Source organism: Excalfactoria chinensis, chromosome 1, assembly GCF_039878825.1.
Source record: "Excalfactoria chinensis isolate bCotChi1 chromosome 1, bCotChi1.hap2, whole genome shotgun sequence".
NCBI classification, from domain to species: domain Eukaryota; kingdom Metazoa; phylum Chordata; class Aves; order Galliformes; family Phasianidae; genus Excalfactoria; species Excalfactoria chinensis.
In genome coordinates, this window is record NC_092825.1 from 168,574,656 (window position 1) to 168,592,075 (window position 17,420).

The 17,420-nt window shown below is 39.3% G+C and overlaps 1 protein-coding gene across 1 annotated transcript in view; it reads right to left on the reverse strand.

Annotated features, from left to right (window-relative positions):
• The window catches only part of DDX10 (DEAD-box helicase 10), a 152,904-nt gene that overhangs the window by 9,307 nt on the left and 126,177 nt on the right, over nt 1-17,420 (reverse strand). Inside the window, exon 17 of the mRNA XM_072336499.1 lies at nt 1,052-1,185. Within this exon, the coding sequence (XP_072192600.1) occupies nt 1,052-1,185 (134 nt within the window). The remainder of the gene's footprint in view (nt 1-1,051; nt 1,186-17,420) is intronic.

Below are 17,420 nucleotides of genomic sequence, written 5' to 3' on the forward strand. Positions count from 1 at the left end.
CTGTATTTCTGAAATTATCTGGGGGAAGCTGAGAATAAAATTTCATTATATCCACCGGATTCTGCTCCAAGCAATATAAAAATACCACTAGAGAATGCATTCATCAAGTATGGACAGATACATTTAAACTCTCATAACATGTGAAAAGCAATCTACAAATCCTCTTATACGAACCTCCTCAATAAGCGCTGAATCTTAAACCTCATTACAGGAAAACATTTTAACAAATTATGCTTCTTCCTCCCAGCAAAAGCTAATGGGCAGTGTCAAGATGTCAGAAATACAGTAGGAACAGGAAGAACCTTGTTAAGCATCAGTTTCTTGTTTTCTGCCCATTTTTAGAAAGCTATTTTGACGTTTTACACGCAGCTTTTTCATTCATTCTACAAGGAGTACAGAGTACTTCCCAGACCAGGGAAGTGAAAGCACAGAAGGAACTACAGTTCAGTTAGTTACCCTCTTTCACTCCTTGAACACAAAAAAAGAACAATTTACTGCTCAGGAAATCCACTGCATTTACCCACCCCTGTCAATTCTACTGACGAACACACTGGTGGTGAAGGATCTACAAGGGTACGGTCACCAGCTGCTTACTTAACTTAGGGTAATCCAGTCTGTAGATCCATGTCCCAGCACAGTATCCCCACAACGGGCACTCACACTAGGGCTAGCGACAGTAAGTCGTTGCTAATATATCTGATTCAGATGAAGAGGGCAAAATAAAGATCTACACTCTCACTTAACAGCACTAAGTGTCAATAACATGCTTCTGAGCCTGTAACACATGAGGCTGTTTGTGAGAAACACACAAATGGACTTGTTGCTGTGAAGCCAATGACAAAAACCACACAGGTCTTCACTCAGTATCTTTCTCATAAAGCTTCACAAAATGAAATAATAGCTTTAACACAGATTTCTCTTCAGTACCCACCCCACAAACAAACTCTCAAATATTAAGTAGTGGAAACAAGAGGATAACTGAGTTCCTAACATGTAAACACATCAGCTTATAAAAAACATGAACATTTCAACGTGGAAGATATGTACATACCTAGAGCTGTCTTCACTTTCTGTATCTTCTTCTTCATCAGAATCTTTGTATTTATCAGGATCTGGAAGGGTACTTGGGTCAAACTCATCTTCGCTTCCACTGTGTGCAAGAACAGCCACCGTTTCCCCTTCAGCCTGCCAGGTGACAAACAGAGAGTTATAAAACACATCCACAACCCCATCAACAGAGACACTATAACAAAATCCATTCACTACACACTATGGACGTCACTAGTATACCGGGAAAATGGAATCATTTCTGTTGTCATCAGTGCTCTTCCTTCAAGACTATTAAAGGCTGAAGAATATTATTCGAAACGAAGCTCAAGGATTTACATTCTAATTCTACTTTCATATTAAATCTACAAAATCTCAAAGACTTTGGCAGCATCTTATCAACAGTCATCTCAAAGTGTTAAAGACAGACTCTACTGTCCCACAGAAAGCCTGGCAAAGAGATGTGAGCTTGAGGACACATTAATCACTCCTGTAAGGTGTATTTTATATAAAACAAAAACACACACAAAAAAACGGAGTCAGTCTTCCATGTCAGCTAAAACCAAAGCAATAAAATTTGAGCAGAATTAACTGTCCTATGGGGGTTTCTGCCATTCACCACAAGTGATGTGCTATCTTGAGGCTCCCTCCAAGAATCTCCCCCATCTCCCCTCGCTGGGGTTCAGCTCCATTGCATCCATCCATTCCATCCATTGCAGCCCTTCTTTGGATGGCAAATTTCCCTGGGGGTGTGGGAATGCCTCACTAATTCCCTACTGAAAAAGGCAGGAGGTGCCACTTTATAATGGTCTTGGATGATAAAATAAACCTGACCAAACTGCAAGTACAGGCTCTGCTGCACGCAGTCCTGAGCTAACAGCATCACTCCTGTAAACATCACTACTGTGAACGGGCACTAACAAAGCAAACATTTTGTAGGGCTCATGCAAGTGCAAATGCACACAAAACCACAGACAAAAAGTTTACAGGCAATTCTAAGTGACACAGATCTGAGACTCACCCATTTTTACAGCGAAAAGCAAAAAAAAAACAACACCACAAAAACAAAAAACCCCAATGAAACTATAATTAAATACATCACTATCTTTTGTTTACACACAGCTGAATTTTCAAAGCAGCGCTCGCTGAAATGACACTTTATTCTGTGAATAACTCCACATAATTAAATATGTAAAGTTAAATACTGTTCTGATTTTTCACTACTTCCATCCATCTCCAGGCCACAGTTTTAAAGAACACTGTTCTCAAGTGCATATATCTCATCTCAATAAACACAAACAAAACCCACATTAATTTCCCTCTTTTTTTTAATATTGGCATATATGGTAAGAGAAAGGAAATGAGCTGGTGAGGGGTAAGATTAGTCACTGCTGCAAGGGCCTGTCCAACAACACCTCTACATGCATTAAAAGCAAGGAGGAAGGGCTAAAAGCCAGATTTGCTATTAAAAGGAGAAAGAAAAAAACATATGAAACATGCATCTTGCTCTCGACTGTTACAAAACACAAGTAAAGGTAATTGTGCAGCTGGGTGTATGAAATCACTAAGGGTATCATCAGACTCAGCAGCACTGTGAACTACCTGCAGGCACTGACTGAAAAGCACGCAGATTAGCAGGAGCTTCAGGTACAACAGTTCAAAACCAAATGTAAGAAAACAACACATTTTTTCACCTTGCAACAATACCCTCCAGTTCATCTCTTAGGACATCAAAGAGCACCATTAACCCCACAGAATGCTCTTCTGAAGGTTACTTTTTTTCCTAAAGAACTTCTCTATTTGAAAAGCGTTCTGCATTAAATTATAGCTATTTCTATTTCTTTCAAATGTTCAATATTTGCTCGTTACTTGAGCCGCTTAATCTGTTCTTTCAATAGAATTTGTGCTCACAAAATACATATTAAGAAAAAGCATAAGATAAACACTATTCAAAGCTGTGAGATGAAATAAAATAATCTTAACATGTACGTGGGACACCATGCAACAGAAAGCCAATGTTTATGGGCAGTCATCTTTTAAGACTGCTCTTAACACACACCTTCTCAACTACACCAGCAAAATGTTGGTATTGTATCAGTTCTTAAGTTCTGTCTGGAGCAATGAGGACAGACTGAGAGAGCTGGGACTGTTCAGCCTCAAGCAGAGAAGGCTCTGGGGGACCTTATAGCAGCCTTCCAGTACCTGAAGGAGGCCTGCAGGAAAGCTGGGAGGGATTTTTTATGGGGGCATGTAGCAACAGTGCAAGGGGAAATGGTTTCAAACTGGAAGAAGGTAGATTTAAACTACATATTAGGAAGAAATTCTTCACTGTGAGGGTAGTGAGACACTGGAACACATTGCCCAGTGATGCTGTGAATGCCCCTTCCATGGAGGCATTCAAGGCCAGGCTGGATGGTGCTGTGGGCAACCTGGTCTAGAGGGAGGTGTCCCTGCCTATAGCAGGGGGTTGGAACTACACGATATTAAACCCAAACCATTCTATCAAGAAAATATTCTATGACACATGCACATGTAAAACAAACACTAACAGAGCAAACCTTCCCTTTCGTTATGCTTTCATATCCACTTTTCCAGCAAAAATGCTGCAGAGATGTATTCAAAGTAATGCTTACTATTACAAAAGAAATAATTGGCAAAGATGCCTCTAATTCATCACGAATCATGAGGTCATATTTCTTACGAGCACTGCCTGTTACATATTCATTAAAATATTGTAAGTCCCTGAAATTGTTAAGAACTTGAGCATGAACATTTATCATCCACAGCTGAACAACAGGAACTCATTATTTTTCACTCTTTATTCAAATTTTTATCAACCAGTCAGGAAGGAGAAATCTTGTGACTTCACATTACTCACCACGACAACGAGGGGAAAAAATGTCAAATCACAGCACGAGGCAACACCTGTAAAAACTCTTTAGATAAAACTTACAAATAGGATGCAATTTAGAGAATTGCAATTGGATCCTTCCTAGGGCAAGCACTATCAAAGACAACACGAACTGAAGAACAGGTCTGTACTGTCAGTAACTTACGTCTAAGGTTAGGTGCCAATTTGCTTTGCAGAATGATTTATTACAAAGTTCTACTGTGGACAGAAACCTATTCGATATCAAATCAGGTTAGTCAGAAAAACAGAATTCAGTGGCCTTTACCTTGCTATTTTCATTCTGCCACAGGGCAACTAGCTATCTTTTACTATACCAGACGGGCTGGCCCCTTCTATTAGCAGTTTACTATCAGTACATACAAACTTTGTGTGAAAACTTCCAATTTTAATATGGCACTGAGGTGGAAACATCTCTGTATTCACACAATCTCCCTATCAGACATTTCTTGTTGCAAGACAACACTACAGAAAAAAATCAGCAAAGTTCCTATGCAGGAATATGGGAGATGTGGATACCTCACTGCCATCAATACAATGCCCCAGTCTCACTTCAAGCACTTTGGAAAGATGTATAAGGTGATGAAGCAAACAGGGCAGGTTTCTCTAGAGCTGCTGCTCCGCTTCAAGACATGGCACCTCCTACACAACACCCAGCTGTTTTTATTACAAAATGCAATGGCAACTGAGTTTCTTTGTAGAGAAAGCTGAATACATGAAGATCAGGCAGCTCTGTTAGGAGGGCTGAACGAAGACTAAAATGAAGAAATTAATGCAACTTTTTAAGGAAACAGACACTCGAGGGATTACAATTTTCTGAACAGTAGAGTGATGTCTTCTTTCTGCCACCCATGAGCTATTCAAGAGAGAACTACCCACTGCTGTGGGATAAAAATGGAAAGCAGAAAAACATGCTATGATAACCTGTGGGTGCACAGATGATGTTGCTTTAACCAAGACATAAATTACACAGCGCATTTATTGAGGTATTCAGTTTATAATTAAATAGTTGTTTATATATATATATATATTATTATCTGGAATTAGCACAGAGGTGTTTTGTAGGGCCTCCTTTAAGCCATGTCTTTCTCTGTATTCAACTGATTGCCTTAGGGACTGTTTTTAATAGCCTGAACCCCTAACCCAGAACACGGTGTCCCATGGGATATGTGGTTGCTCTGGTGTTGCATCATCTATAATGCCCAAAGGAATACTGCTATTCTGATAGTTCACAAATAGAAATACAGTCTTTGATGTAGCTGGAGCGTTTGATCCAACAGTCACTTTGAAGACCAAGACCAAAGCCACAGATGATACTGGAAACTGATTGGGAGCCAGTGGAGCAAATCAAGTGCAGATCTGATCTAGAAGGAGTTGCTTAAACTGCTCTTAAATGGAGCAGCCACGCAGACCGCTGGCTAATGATCCCCAATAGCCTTCCAAACCTAAACTAAATGACAGCAGCTCTAACTGGAGGTGATGAACACCCAATGCACCATTTCCACAGAGACAAGGGCCTGGTGTAAGATGATTTTTTCTTACAAGTTAGGGGGGAAAACTGTGACTGAGTCAAGTGAACTTTCTTACTGTTATCTTTTACTCTGCACCTACGTTAATGTTGAACACTGATTCTAACAGGCAATCTGTCCTTTTCAATATTGGTTTAGCAAATCCTTCTAGACTAGTTGCTCTTGTGGGTAATCAGGAAGCAGTATACAGAGGGGTAGAAAGAGCAGAGAACAGGTCATTGTTGCTTTCTGGTCACACCAGCCTAGTGTGAAGCACATGACAGAAAGGAGAAGTTACAAACAGAATGAGTGGCCAAATTCCACGGGACTGGACAGAAAGGCTGGGAACCAAAAACCGGAGAAATCGAGGCTGATGGTTAGTCAAGAAGACATAAGCATGAACACTGCAGTGATGGAACTTGCATTCCCACCGTTTGGAAGGAGCATCCCTCCCTCCTCTGGAAGCAGTATCAGTCTTGTGTTTTAGTAGAAAAGACAGACGACTCTTAGCTTCGCACCCTTCCCAACCATTGCCAGTCACGCCAAGGTTCAGTTTCATCTAGTTGTTATTTCTCTTAAGCAATCTGACATCTTAATAAAACAAAAGAAAAGAAAAATGGCGTAGCTTAGCCACAGGCATGGCTGAGAACTGATGTAAGCACAAAAATCAAAGAAATTCCCACACACCCACTTCTGACTTTTTGATACCAGTAAAGCTTCTGCAGTGATCACAGTAGTCAATACACATTTTATCTGTAAACTCGGTCCCTGTGAAGTACCGGTATTCCATATCTGAGTTAACAGTTACATAACAAATGCAGATGGAGAAGGAAGATCTGTTAAATTCACAACCACAGACTTGTCGGTGTCAGAATGAGATGCTGAGAATTTCTGATCTACCCAAAGACTGTTCTTTTGTTTCAGTGTATTGGCTCTTATCTTTTGTTGAATTATAATGTAATGGTTCTGTCTTGAAATTGGACGTTACGCTTTTAAGTTATTACCTGCTCTGAAGAAGCCCACGTAGAATCCTTACAGTAAATACAACATTTTTCACGCAGTTATCAGCCACAGCTACCAATATGATTTAACAAAAGGGCAAATTACTACAGTTCATGTGTGAAAGCTCAGGATAAAACAGCAATACAGTTAAACACAATTCATGCTACAGACATTTAAATGCAACTTAAATGATATCTAGTTACTACATCGCTAGCACTGGAACTAAGAGACAGTGTGGAATATATTAAATTTTGACAAGCAATAGGGTTAACCTACTGCTTATATTGCTGATTTTAGAGATTGATTGCACCTGTGCTCCACAGAAGCTCAAGCTAATAGTTCCCGAGTAATGAAATACAGCCAGGAGCACACAGTTGTTTTAGATATCACAAAGGATCAAAACTACAATCCGCAGTACCATAAACAAAATCTCTGGCATTTGAATTAACACAGCAGTAGCTTAATCCTTGTGTAAGTATACAGGATCCAGTGTCTGCCACACCAGCAGCTGGACAGAGATGCCACCATGCACACTAAGTCCTTGTCTGAAAGAAAGCTGGTGTAAAACATTTGATAACACAAGAGCCTCAAAACGGAAACAGACTAAACTAATTCTGTTCCAAAATCTTTCTAATGCTAAGTGGTCAGGTATCATTTTGCTTGCAAGTGAGCAAGTATTACAGGAATAAATAGGGAGGGAGGGGGGCAGTTATTTGTTGTGACACATAGATAAAAAAAATGAAGTCTGGGAAAATTCAATGTGCCAATATACATGTCCAAAAGTCTAAGGTCCTCTCACATAAAATAAAAAATCACAGTGCAGAACACAGTTTTTAAACCTATATTCTCTACATATAACCCTTGCATCCTTATATTCCTTCCCCCTACTTTCAAGTACACAGCAGCCATAGCTGTCAGCTCAAACACAGAAAAGTGCTTCTCCAAAGTAGTCTCTGTGCTCAAACACTTCAACACAGCAGTCTTCTATAGGGAACCTTGACATACACCCACAGAGACAGTCCCTACACAAGAGAATTTTCTTTGCATCACTTTCTGGCTTTTTTGAATGAGACAGAAGAAACTACATCCTCTTGTCATGCAGCAGAAGGATGCCAGAGCCACAAAGACATCACAGCAGGGACTGAAAGCAAAGACCGTTCTGGATCTGGCAGCTGCTGTATCTTTCTAAAATAGATGGGTTACCAGCAGCAGCAGTACAAAAGAATCTGAATGGAAACCATGTATGCAACATAATTCTGTAAACTGGTTCGTTTTGCACTTTTCCTTCAAACAAAGGATTTGCATTCAGTGAATGAGAAACTGAAGAACATTTGCAGCATGCGCTGGGTAACATTTTCTATGACAGGACTTTCATGTTTTCAACATCCTGGTTAAGTCACGTACTCTAAACACCTGTAAAAAATATGTATGTAAAACTGTGTGTTTTAAGGGAGAAAAATCTGAATTAAATTAACTTCTTGCCATCAAATTCATTTTTAACAACTACTGGTGTTTTTGCAGACAGAGCAGAGGAAAAGAATGACAGAAGCATTGCTGTTTACAGCACTTGGTTGCTTGCTGTGAGAACAAGAAATTGCCTGCCTTCAGGACCTATTCAACATGAGCAGCAGTTTCACATTTGTTCAAACACACAAAGAACCACCCAATAAGTGACACTGGCAGCACTGACGCTGTAGACCCATTTATTATTAATTTTGTTGTTGTTGAATCCATGTCCTCATGGACTGCAACCTTATCTTGCAAAATACAATGGAGAAGACAACTTGTTGGCAGAGCATAAGGGTTGAGCGGAAGACAAGGGAGAACAGACAACTACAGCCTGATGACAAACAAGGAAGCAAGAGGGCTGGGAAACATTATGGCACTAGGTACACAGCAGAAGGACACCTGCTCATCCCTATTCCCACAGGCATTGCTGCAAAGGGGACATTGAAAAAGCTTTGAGGTCTCACAGCCACCCATGGACAGCTTAGTTAAGTGAGAGGAAAAAACAAGAATAATAAAAATCAAGGTGGTGATGGAAAACTAAGCAAGCAGACTTCTTCATACCATTTGATGGCTGATGGCCATGACGGGTCCTGAAAGTTAAGCGCTGCAGATTTTGCTGCAGCATTTTGAACAGCTACTAATGAAATAAAAAGGCATTCAAAAACAAAGTGGAGATGACACTACAGCAGCCGAGACAGAAAATGATAATACCCCCTGATAACAATATGTAGACAAATAGGAAAGTTATGTCTTTGAAATGTCAAGTAAGAATGAGAAAGATACCTACAAGGCAAGGTCTGCAATATATCCTTCTATATTCATACAAGTCAATGTCTTTCAACTACTTGAAAAAAATAAACAATTTTTCGGGTCTAAAACAAACCCAAGCAACTTCAAAGCAAAAAAAGCAGAAATAAAAATAATAATAAAAAGAGAAGTTAAGAATAATTTCTGAGAGTTACTGTCACTTGAGATAACGTATAACAGCATGTGTGCAATAGAGTGCAATAGAGCTGGAGAAAGGTAGAAGAGAGAGAAGCGACAGAACGATTCTCCTCCTGAAAAGAGAGAGTGAACGACTTGTCATTTGAGGAAAATGGAGGGACATGGTTTAGCAGTGGACCTGTATTGTTAGCTGAATGGTTAAGCTTGATCTTGAAGGTCTTTTCCAGTCTAAATGATTCTGTGACAAAGGTACAGCCTAAAGTGAAAGTTGCCCATAGGCTCAGTGATCATGAAAGAAGATATTAAGACTGAACATTTCTCCTTGAGAACTGCCTATCCCAAGAAACATAAGTGAAACAGACAACTTTTTTCATTTGGACAGAAAAATAGAGCTGAAGCAGAGACTGCGCTGAGATTCATCAGTACACACATTAATTCATATTCATGGACAAAGCATTAGGAGTTCGCATGGGCTCAGGAAGCAGGTAGATATGTTACAGTAAGAAAAATAAATCAAGGGATATTAAGTGTAACTGTGCTGTGCCTTTCTCCTTGAAAGTCCAAATCTCTACAGCCAGAGAGCATAATAAGTGCTTCCTGAATAACATTTTGGTTTTAGTAATTGAAATACAAGCAGCATAAAACAGGAGAGGGCAGAAGATCTGACACCTATCTGTAGGTACAATTAGTGTATGAAGGACTTCTGCTCCCTGGAAGCCCCCACCAATACAGCATATCAGCCTCAAACACACCACAGCCATGGAAGTCATCTTTTAGCCTAGAGATTTTTAAGCCAGGACACTGCAGTTTTCAGCTAAGGACATCTTATCCCTTACAGCTGCTCATTTGTTGGCTTGTTCATTTCAACAACATCTGAAAAATCTTTATACTCCATAAATAATGCATTCTATCCATAACAAAAGGATACAGTACATGGTATGATTGATTACCTTGGCATTTAGCTCTTGTGAGAATAGCTTTTGTGAAACATGGCTCTATTGGTTCCCAGAAAATTACATTTTGGCAAAACTGTCTGAGCTATCAAACATAGGTATGGCTAGACATAATGTTATTAATACTGCGCAAACTATAACTTCTTAAACTACACCAAAACAACATCATCTGTTGTCAGAGTGGGTGGATCAATTTACATCAGTAATTTAAACCACTAACTACAATCCCAATTAAAACCGGCAAAGATTTAATTCACACAGTTGCATACACAAGTAATAAATTCTCCTTTTGCTTCTCTTTTCAGTGCTTTGAGATAATGTCTTTTATATTGGCTTTTACATGAAATTTTGCACTATTTTTTGCTATCTGAAGTCTCTGTTTTCCTTTTTTCCTCTTCCTTCTGCCCAGTGACACTAGCAAATGATAAGAGGCAGCACCTATTTGTTAAATGATTACTAGCAATAGCGATTACTGAAGGAGATTTTAAATAACTTTTAATTAAAATATGAATAAAATAACATTATAAAATATGTTACATAGTGTGTGTATATTATTTAAAAGCCATTACTACTCACTATTTTAAGTCATACCATTCTAAATACAACAAAAAATTGGAAGAAACATTAAGTTTATCCAAGGAAGTGCCATATTTTAGAATAACATTTAGCAATGTATACATTCCCTCTGTTGCTAAAAATAAAATGCACTGCTGATCATCCTGCCTAAGATGATTTTGATGCAGTTAACAGCCTCACATCTAATTTTTATTCTGAGACTGAAAGATGATACAGAATGAACTGAAGAATAAAAACAGATACGCAGTTTCTCAAATACTGGTATGTTTTTCAACCCTTAACTACTCTTTGAACTAAACATACCAAGAATACCTAAGGAAGACAAGGCTATTTCAGAGCCAGGGAAGTATACAACTTACTGTGAAAACATGGTTCACTTTTTCACATCATCGAACATCACTATGTTCTTAATTTTAATACACATTTGAAGTAGTGGTGGTTTGGTTTTTTCCTCCTCTTTCTCCCAAACACTTGCAAAATATATACAAAATGTCAAGGAGAGGGAAAAGGAGGACAAATGTTAGTCACACTGACTTAAACCACAGCATGCTTAAAAAGGTGTTGGAGAAAGTAATTTTAGCTTAACTCTACTGCTTATGATGAACTCCAGTGTACACAGCTCACTTGCTCTACTCACTCCTTGGTGTTATGTAATCTTCTTGCAGTGATGATTTGCCGTATATAAATAAATACTGGAAACAGAAACAGCAAACTGGAAACAACACCTTCTGCTTTGAGTGTGGACTTATTGCCAGTTCTCATTAACTTATTAGCCACAGAAACAGATGTGTGAGCTTTTATTACCCAGATGGACTTTCATCCATTCAGGGAAAGAATTTAGTACAGCTCTATGACACACCTTTTGTATAGGTCACATGATGAAAACCACCATCTCCACTATAAATCAAGAATAATGCAGTAAAAAGCACGAGTCTGACACGCTACATAATATTCATGAGTTCATACAAGTTTTATTCTGCAAAGTTTAGGCTTTAAGTCTTCCATCTCCAGAACGTTTGCTTTAATTCTGGTTTTCAGATTTGCCACAAGATGGCCAAAGACAAGCTGAACTGCTCTAATGGTAACTTCTGGAGACTGACAGTGACTGAAGGCTCCATTAATCTCAGTGCAGTGATAATTTCAAAACCTTCTGAAAAATACAGTTAAGTGCTCTCTTACAGCAGGTTCCAAGCAAAATCCAATCAATGCACCTGCTCCATAAATCTGTCTCTCTTGGCTTCCTAGATGGAATATTTTTAATTCTCACACAGAAGCCTCTCAAGTACGCACTGCAGCGCAGCTGTGTCAGCAGAAGACATGCAGGACTTGCAGCAGAGCGTGGCTGGTGGCCACTGCCTCCCTCCCCTTCCACAATGAATAAGCTGCAGTTGAATCATCCCTACCTTCATTTCCAAAGACTTCAGTAATGAGGATCCCACAATCTCACAAAAAAAACTTACACCGCTATTCAGGTAACCACACCACGGGAACATATTTTCTAGTGCCTATACTGAATTTCCCTGTCAGAAACCCGTTACTTTTTGCACCAACCTGAGAACAGATTGCACATTTACTATTCAAGTTTTTGAAATATTGTCTCAATTTCTCTCCTCTATGATCATGCCAAGAAACATGCAGCCTATCAGCCTGCGTACAGCGTGCAAGAAAACTTTTTTTGGCCTGCTGAAAATGGAGATGCAGAGCCACTGCTTGTCCTGTTTCTAGAGCAACAAGACTCAGCAAGACTACTTTCTGAATGGGTCTCCAGTCAAGAAGGATCCATATGCCGTCTGGTTTGATTCCCAACCAGCAGAAAAACATTTACAAACTGACCAGTCTAAGAGAATTTTGAACAAAATCAAATCATAGTTACAGCTGTAACATTTGGTTGCTGCTCCATACATTCTGCAAGCAGATCCAGGTTACCCACAAGTTCTGGAGATCATGGCTTTATCCCAAAATACAAACAGTAATCTATATAATGCATCAAGACTGTAGGTGAGTTCTTCAACAAACTGAAATTTGTAGGTATGTTCTATCACTGGCAGAAATAAATGGCCACTTTCTCCATCACCTGCCATATGATGCCTTGGACTTCCGTAACTCTTTCTGTTCTTGACCTAATACTTAAAAGCATAGATAAAAGTAACCCTTTTTTGGCTTATAATGTTTTTTCATTTGTTATATTAAACACAGGTAAACAAACAAAAAACCAAATGAAACTTTTAAACAGTGCTAAGCATAAATGCAATTTTGAAGACATATTATTATTGCTCCTTCTGAGAAATGGCAGAGCCAAAGTCCACTTTACATAAGTCACACATCTTTGCACTGGGAATACTTAATCTTGAAAATATACTTTCAGGCTTTCTTCATGACTATTACTGTTTGCAAAAGGCAAGCTTAGGATTTCAGCTTTATGGAGTCACTGAAATTATTACTGCCTCAACAGGGTCACCTGATCGTAAAATCCAGCCGTGGTTTGATTATAGCTACAAACCTATGTCTTCCCGCACCTCACATAAACGTGTTACGCTTCCTTTTCAAGTTCCTGTACTTTCACAAAATTTTGAGGGTAAAATGTAATGACCTGTATCAACTAAATAAATCATTCGTTATATCACATTCTACTTGGCATTCAATATTATCACAGAGAACATTTGCTAGAGGTACTGTTAAGTGAAATTCCTTGTTACATTATGCATGACTCCCCAAAGCACTGAGTACAAAATATCCATCATGAAATTCAGAATATATGACTAAAATTAGGAAGAAGTACATTCAGACCTATGATCACCATTCTGACATCTCCAGTTACAAGTTTTAATTAAACACACTTTTTGTACTGTGTCTATTTTTATTAAGTAGGCACGCTACCATGCTTTATACACTGTGCATAAATAAAAAGAGATTTGAAAAAGTTATTTGTAAATGGCTTTTTTTAAAGAGTCATCCTAATTCAAGGCATTGTTCCATAACCTCTTCACAACCACAATGAAATGGTAACATCACTGAATGTAATGCAGCACCTCTCTCAGGGCATCAAACAACACGCTGGAAAGCTATTCTAGCACCCGGAGTAATATTTCCCACGCAGACAAGTTGATAGATGATGTCTTTGGATGATACATAGCATGGTTTAGTATTTTTGTCAGGAAGTAAATTATCAAAAAATGAAAACAAAGAGATTTCCTAACTGCTTAGATGCATCAGAGTATCCCTCACATTCCCAAATTCCTGTCCTCTGGCACTGGGGACCTCCCATCACTAAGGAGGGGAGCTTTCATTCTCTGAGTATTTTCCCACATAATAACCACATTTAGTAATTTCTACAGCTCCCTGTTATTTGATAATTACAAAGATCTATCCAGATGGGACTCTGAACATCTCCTTTTCCTCAGAAGCTCATCTTTCAGAGCAAAGGTGGCAGAACCTCATGGAAAGCAGCTCAGAAAGCACAGAATGGAGGAGGTACCATGGAAAGGTGGATGCCCTGCAGCCACAGCAGGGAGGAATCCTTTCAGCAGACCAATCCTCCCGTGATCTCAGACCTTCCCTGCTGTGTCTTCTCCAACAAGCACTCCGTGGTGTAGCTATTGAGTCCCTCACATATACCAAAAATCTATTTAATCCGAGCATAGTCAACTATACCTCAGACTGGTATCCAGAACATGGAGTGCTAATTGAGCTTTACACACCATGTTAGCTTGTACAGACACACACTGAAAATGCCTGTAACCTTCACTAGACAGGAATTACATCTGCTCAGGATCTCAGCTTTCTGAGCACAAAGGAGCATTCAAACGGTAAGAAAGTGAAGCAAGTTTATCAGCTGCTCTCCCTCCATAGAAATAAACTATTTCAAGTGAGTCGCAAGCAAGAAACAAGATTAGATACTATACCCTTCTGCTCTGCCCTTGTGAGGCCCAATTTGCAGGACGGCACCCAGGCCGGGGAGCCCCAGCACAAGGAGGACATGGAGGTGGTGGAGCAGGTTCAGAGGAGGGCCATGAAGATGAACACTTCTCTTAAGAAAAAAGGTTGAGGGAGTTGGACTTGTTCAGCCTGGAGAAGAAAAGGTTCTCTACCTCACTGTGGTCTTTCAGTACTTAGAGGGAACTTACAAGCAGGAGGAGGATTGACTTTTCACAGCCTGACAGTGATAGTGCGAGGGGAAATGGATTTAAACCAAAAGGGGGGAGATCTAGGTCAGATGTCAGGAGGAAATTCTTTACTCAGAGAGTGTTGATGCACTGGTACAGCTGCTCAGAGAGCTGTGGGTGCCCCATCCCTGGAGGTACAGGCTGGATGGGGCAGCCCTATCATGGGGTGGCAGTCAGTCCGTGGCAGGGGTTGGCACTGGGTGGGCTTTTAAGGTCCCTTCAACCCAAAGCATTCTGTGATTACCTAAAAGCAGTATCTCTTACACAACAAAGGAAGACCAGCTTGAAGGATTCAGCCATTTGAGATTCTAAATATCTACCTGGACTATAAACTAAGACCTGTGATGCAAAAGAAGAGTTTTTAACATTACAACACTTTTCTCCATAGCATTCCTTGAAGAATCATTTTCTCCCAAGGTTATTCCCTGTATAGTTGTCAAAGAGTTGGCCTTAATACTGCTTCTCACTACAGCATTCAGTTTTTTATCTGGATAAACACCTCTCCAAGGCAGCCCAAACTAAAGTTCCTTGTAATCAGCCTATTTATACTTACAAATCCTAAAATGTTCTCTTTGATTTCAATCACATGCACAAACAGACATACTGGCTAACCAATGCTAAACAGAAGCCAAAAGTAACTCTTGAGGAAAAACACCTTTATAAGAAGAACAAAAAGCTATTTTCCTTCTGGAGAGAGAACTACTTGGTATTCAGGCAAAGAAACCAACAAGTTCTGATTTATCTGAGCAACTTTACTCCATTTCCTGGAAATCAGACAGCTAGAATACATCATCTCCTAATGTTTCGGTATTATTATCTTCAAACTGCTCTTTGTCTTTTCTTTGCCTCCAAAGTAATCTCTATCACCAGAAAATTCTGATTTTTCATGTGTTTTTCCTCTTTTTTTCTCAGACTGGCTGGAAAGCAGAGGCTGTGTACAGCCACATATTGCTGCAAAGAATTCCCAGCACTTTCATGTGCTCCAAGAAGCATCTCACAAAGATCACAGACAGACAAAATATGAAGCACTTATTAAAAGTTTCAGAGATGTTTAGATTTTGCACAGAAAACAAGCTGTAAGACAAGTCTTTTCATAGTATTTCTTCACTATTCCGTTCCTACAACAAACACATTTCAACATGTTGATGAAATGCTATTTGCAAGGGATGACAAATAAGAGGATGTAAAATGCCTTAAAGATGTGTGAGGATAACGTGAGAATTAACACTAAATAATTAGTATCAGAATGAAATCAAACTCTGAAAACCTGTTTTCCTTCTAGCTTTGTTCATACCTTATTACTAACATGCTAAATCCATTTTATTAGAGGTTGATTTGGTTATTTCTCCTGACCTTTTTTATTTTGATAGGGCTTGTGAAATGCACAGAGCACTCATCCTCTTTTTGTTAAAGAACACCGAATTATACTCCATAGCTTTTAAGAATGAGAAGTGAACAACAGTAAACCTCTTGCATTCTAAATAAAGCCACTGACTGCAAGACACAGAGGAACTACTGCACCAAAATGTTTGTGCTGCCGCACCACTGACACCTCTGAATTGGAACAAATGCGGCTCATTAAACTGAAGCAGAATAAAGACAAAACTGAAATGGAGATTTTCCAAAGTGCACAACTTGCAGAGACGTTATTTATGAATTTTATCAACTTTCCAACACAGGTAGAACGGCAAGAAGCAATGGATTGCACAACCTCTACTAAGGCAGAAGAGGTTTCAAGTCTTCGGTCCTCAATCTGTGATTACTTGAAAAGGTGAAAGATTTAAACAAGCGGTCTAAGGACACACGATCACACCACAGATCACCAAAACTGGCATTTTTGAGAAAAGGAAAAGGGAAAAAGGCACATTCCTATGGAATGGCTGAAAGCAGTTAATTCTGGAACCCTCCCAAAGTGGAGTATGTTGACTTTATTTTTTTTAAATCATATTGCAAACTTGGGTGCAGTTGAAGTGTTATCCAATGTTCAAATCTCTGTGCTTTACTGATATTGTGATTTAAAAGCATTATTCATTTACACAACAGGTTGTGAAGAATAGTACTACGCATGCAGTTATCAGCAGATTAGACATTTTTTCAGGGAAATAAAACACTTATTGCTCAACTTCCTGACTCTTCTGACCAGGATGTCTGAAAAACAAAAAATATCTGAAATTGCAGTTGTATCTTTGACATTTCTCACATATAAAGTGAGAATCAATAAAAGAAATCTCCGCTGCCATCCTTCTATAAAAGAGACAGACTAAATGCTCATTATTTTTCTCACTTGTACAAACAAATTATCAAACAGCAATTGCTCGATGTGAATCATACAAGATGGAATTGCTCAGAATAATAAGAAGCAAGGAGGCAAAGAGCCAGGGGAGGTTCACACTGTTTGAAAGTCATGGTCCATAAGCAGCATACTGGTCCCCCATCTATGCTGTACACTGGTTGCAAACAGCATCACACAGCTGGACCACACCACTGCTCCTTCCTCAACCTGAAGCTTTCATGTTCCTATCTTCACCTGTGTGTGTTGGAAGCATTGCCTAAGCAGCGACTACACCAGTACTGAGAAATGGACTGCCTGGGCTGCTCTGATGGTAAAAGTCATCACAAGGAAATGAATGTCTGATGTTCCCACCTCCTCTGCACACAGACTGGGTCAATTTTCCAGAAGAATAAGTGACTAACAAAAAAAAAAGAGCAGCACATAAACTGAGACCTTTCACGCTTTTCTAGTTTAACAAACGTCTCCCCAGCTCTCCAGAATTCACTGATGATTCACTTGTTCATTTAACAAAGATAA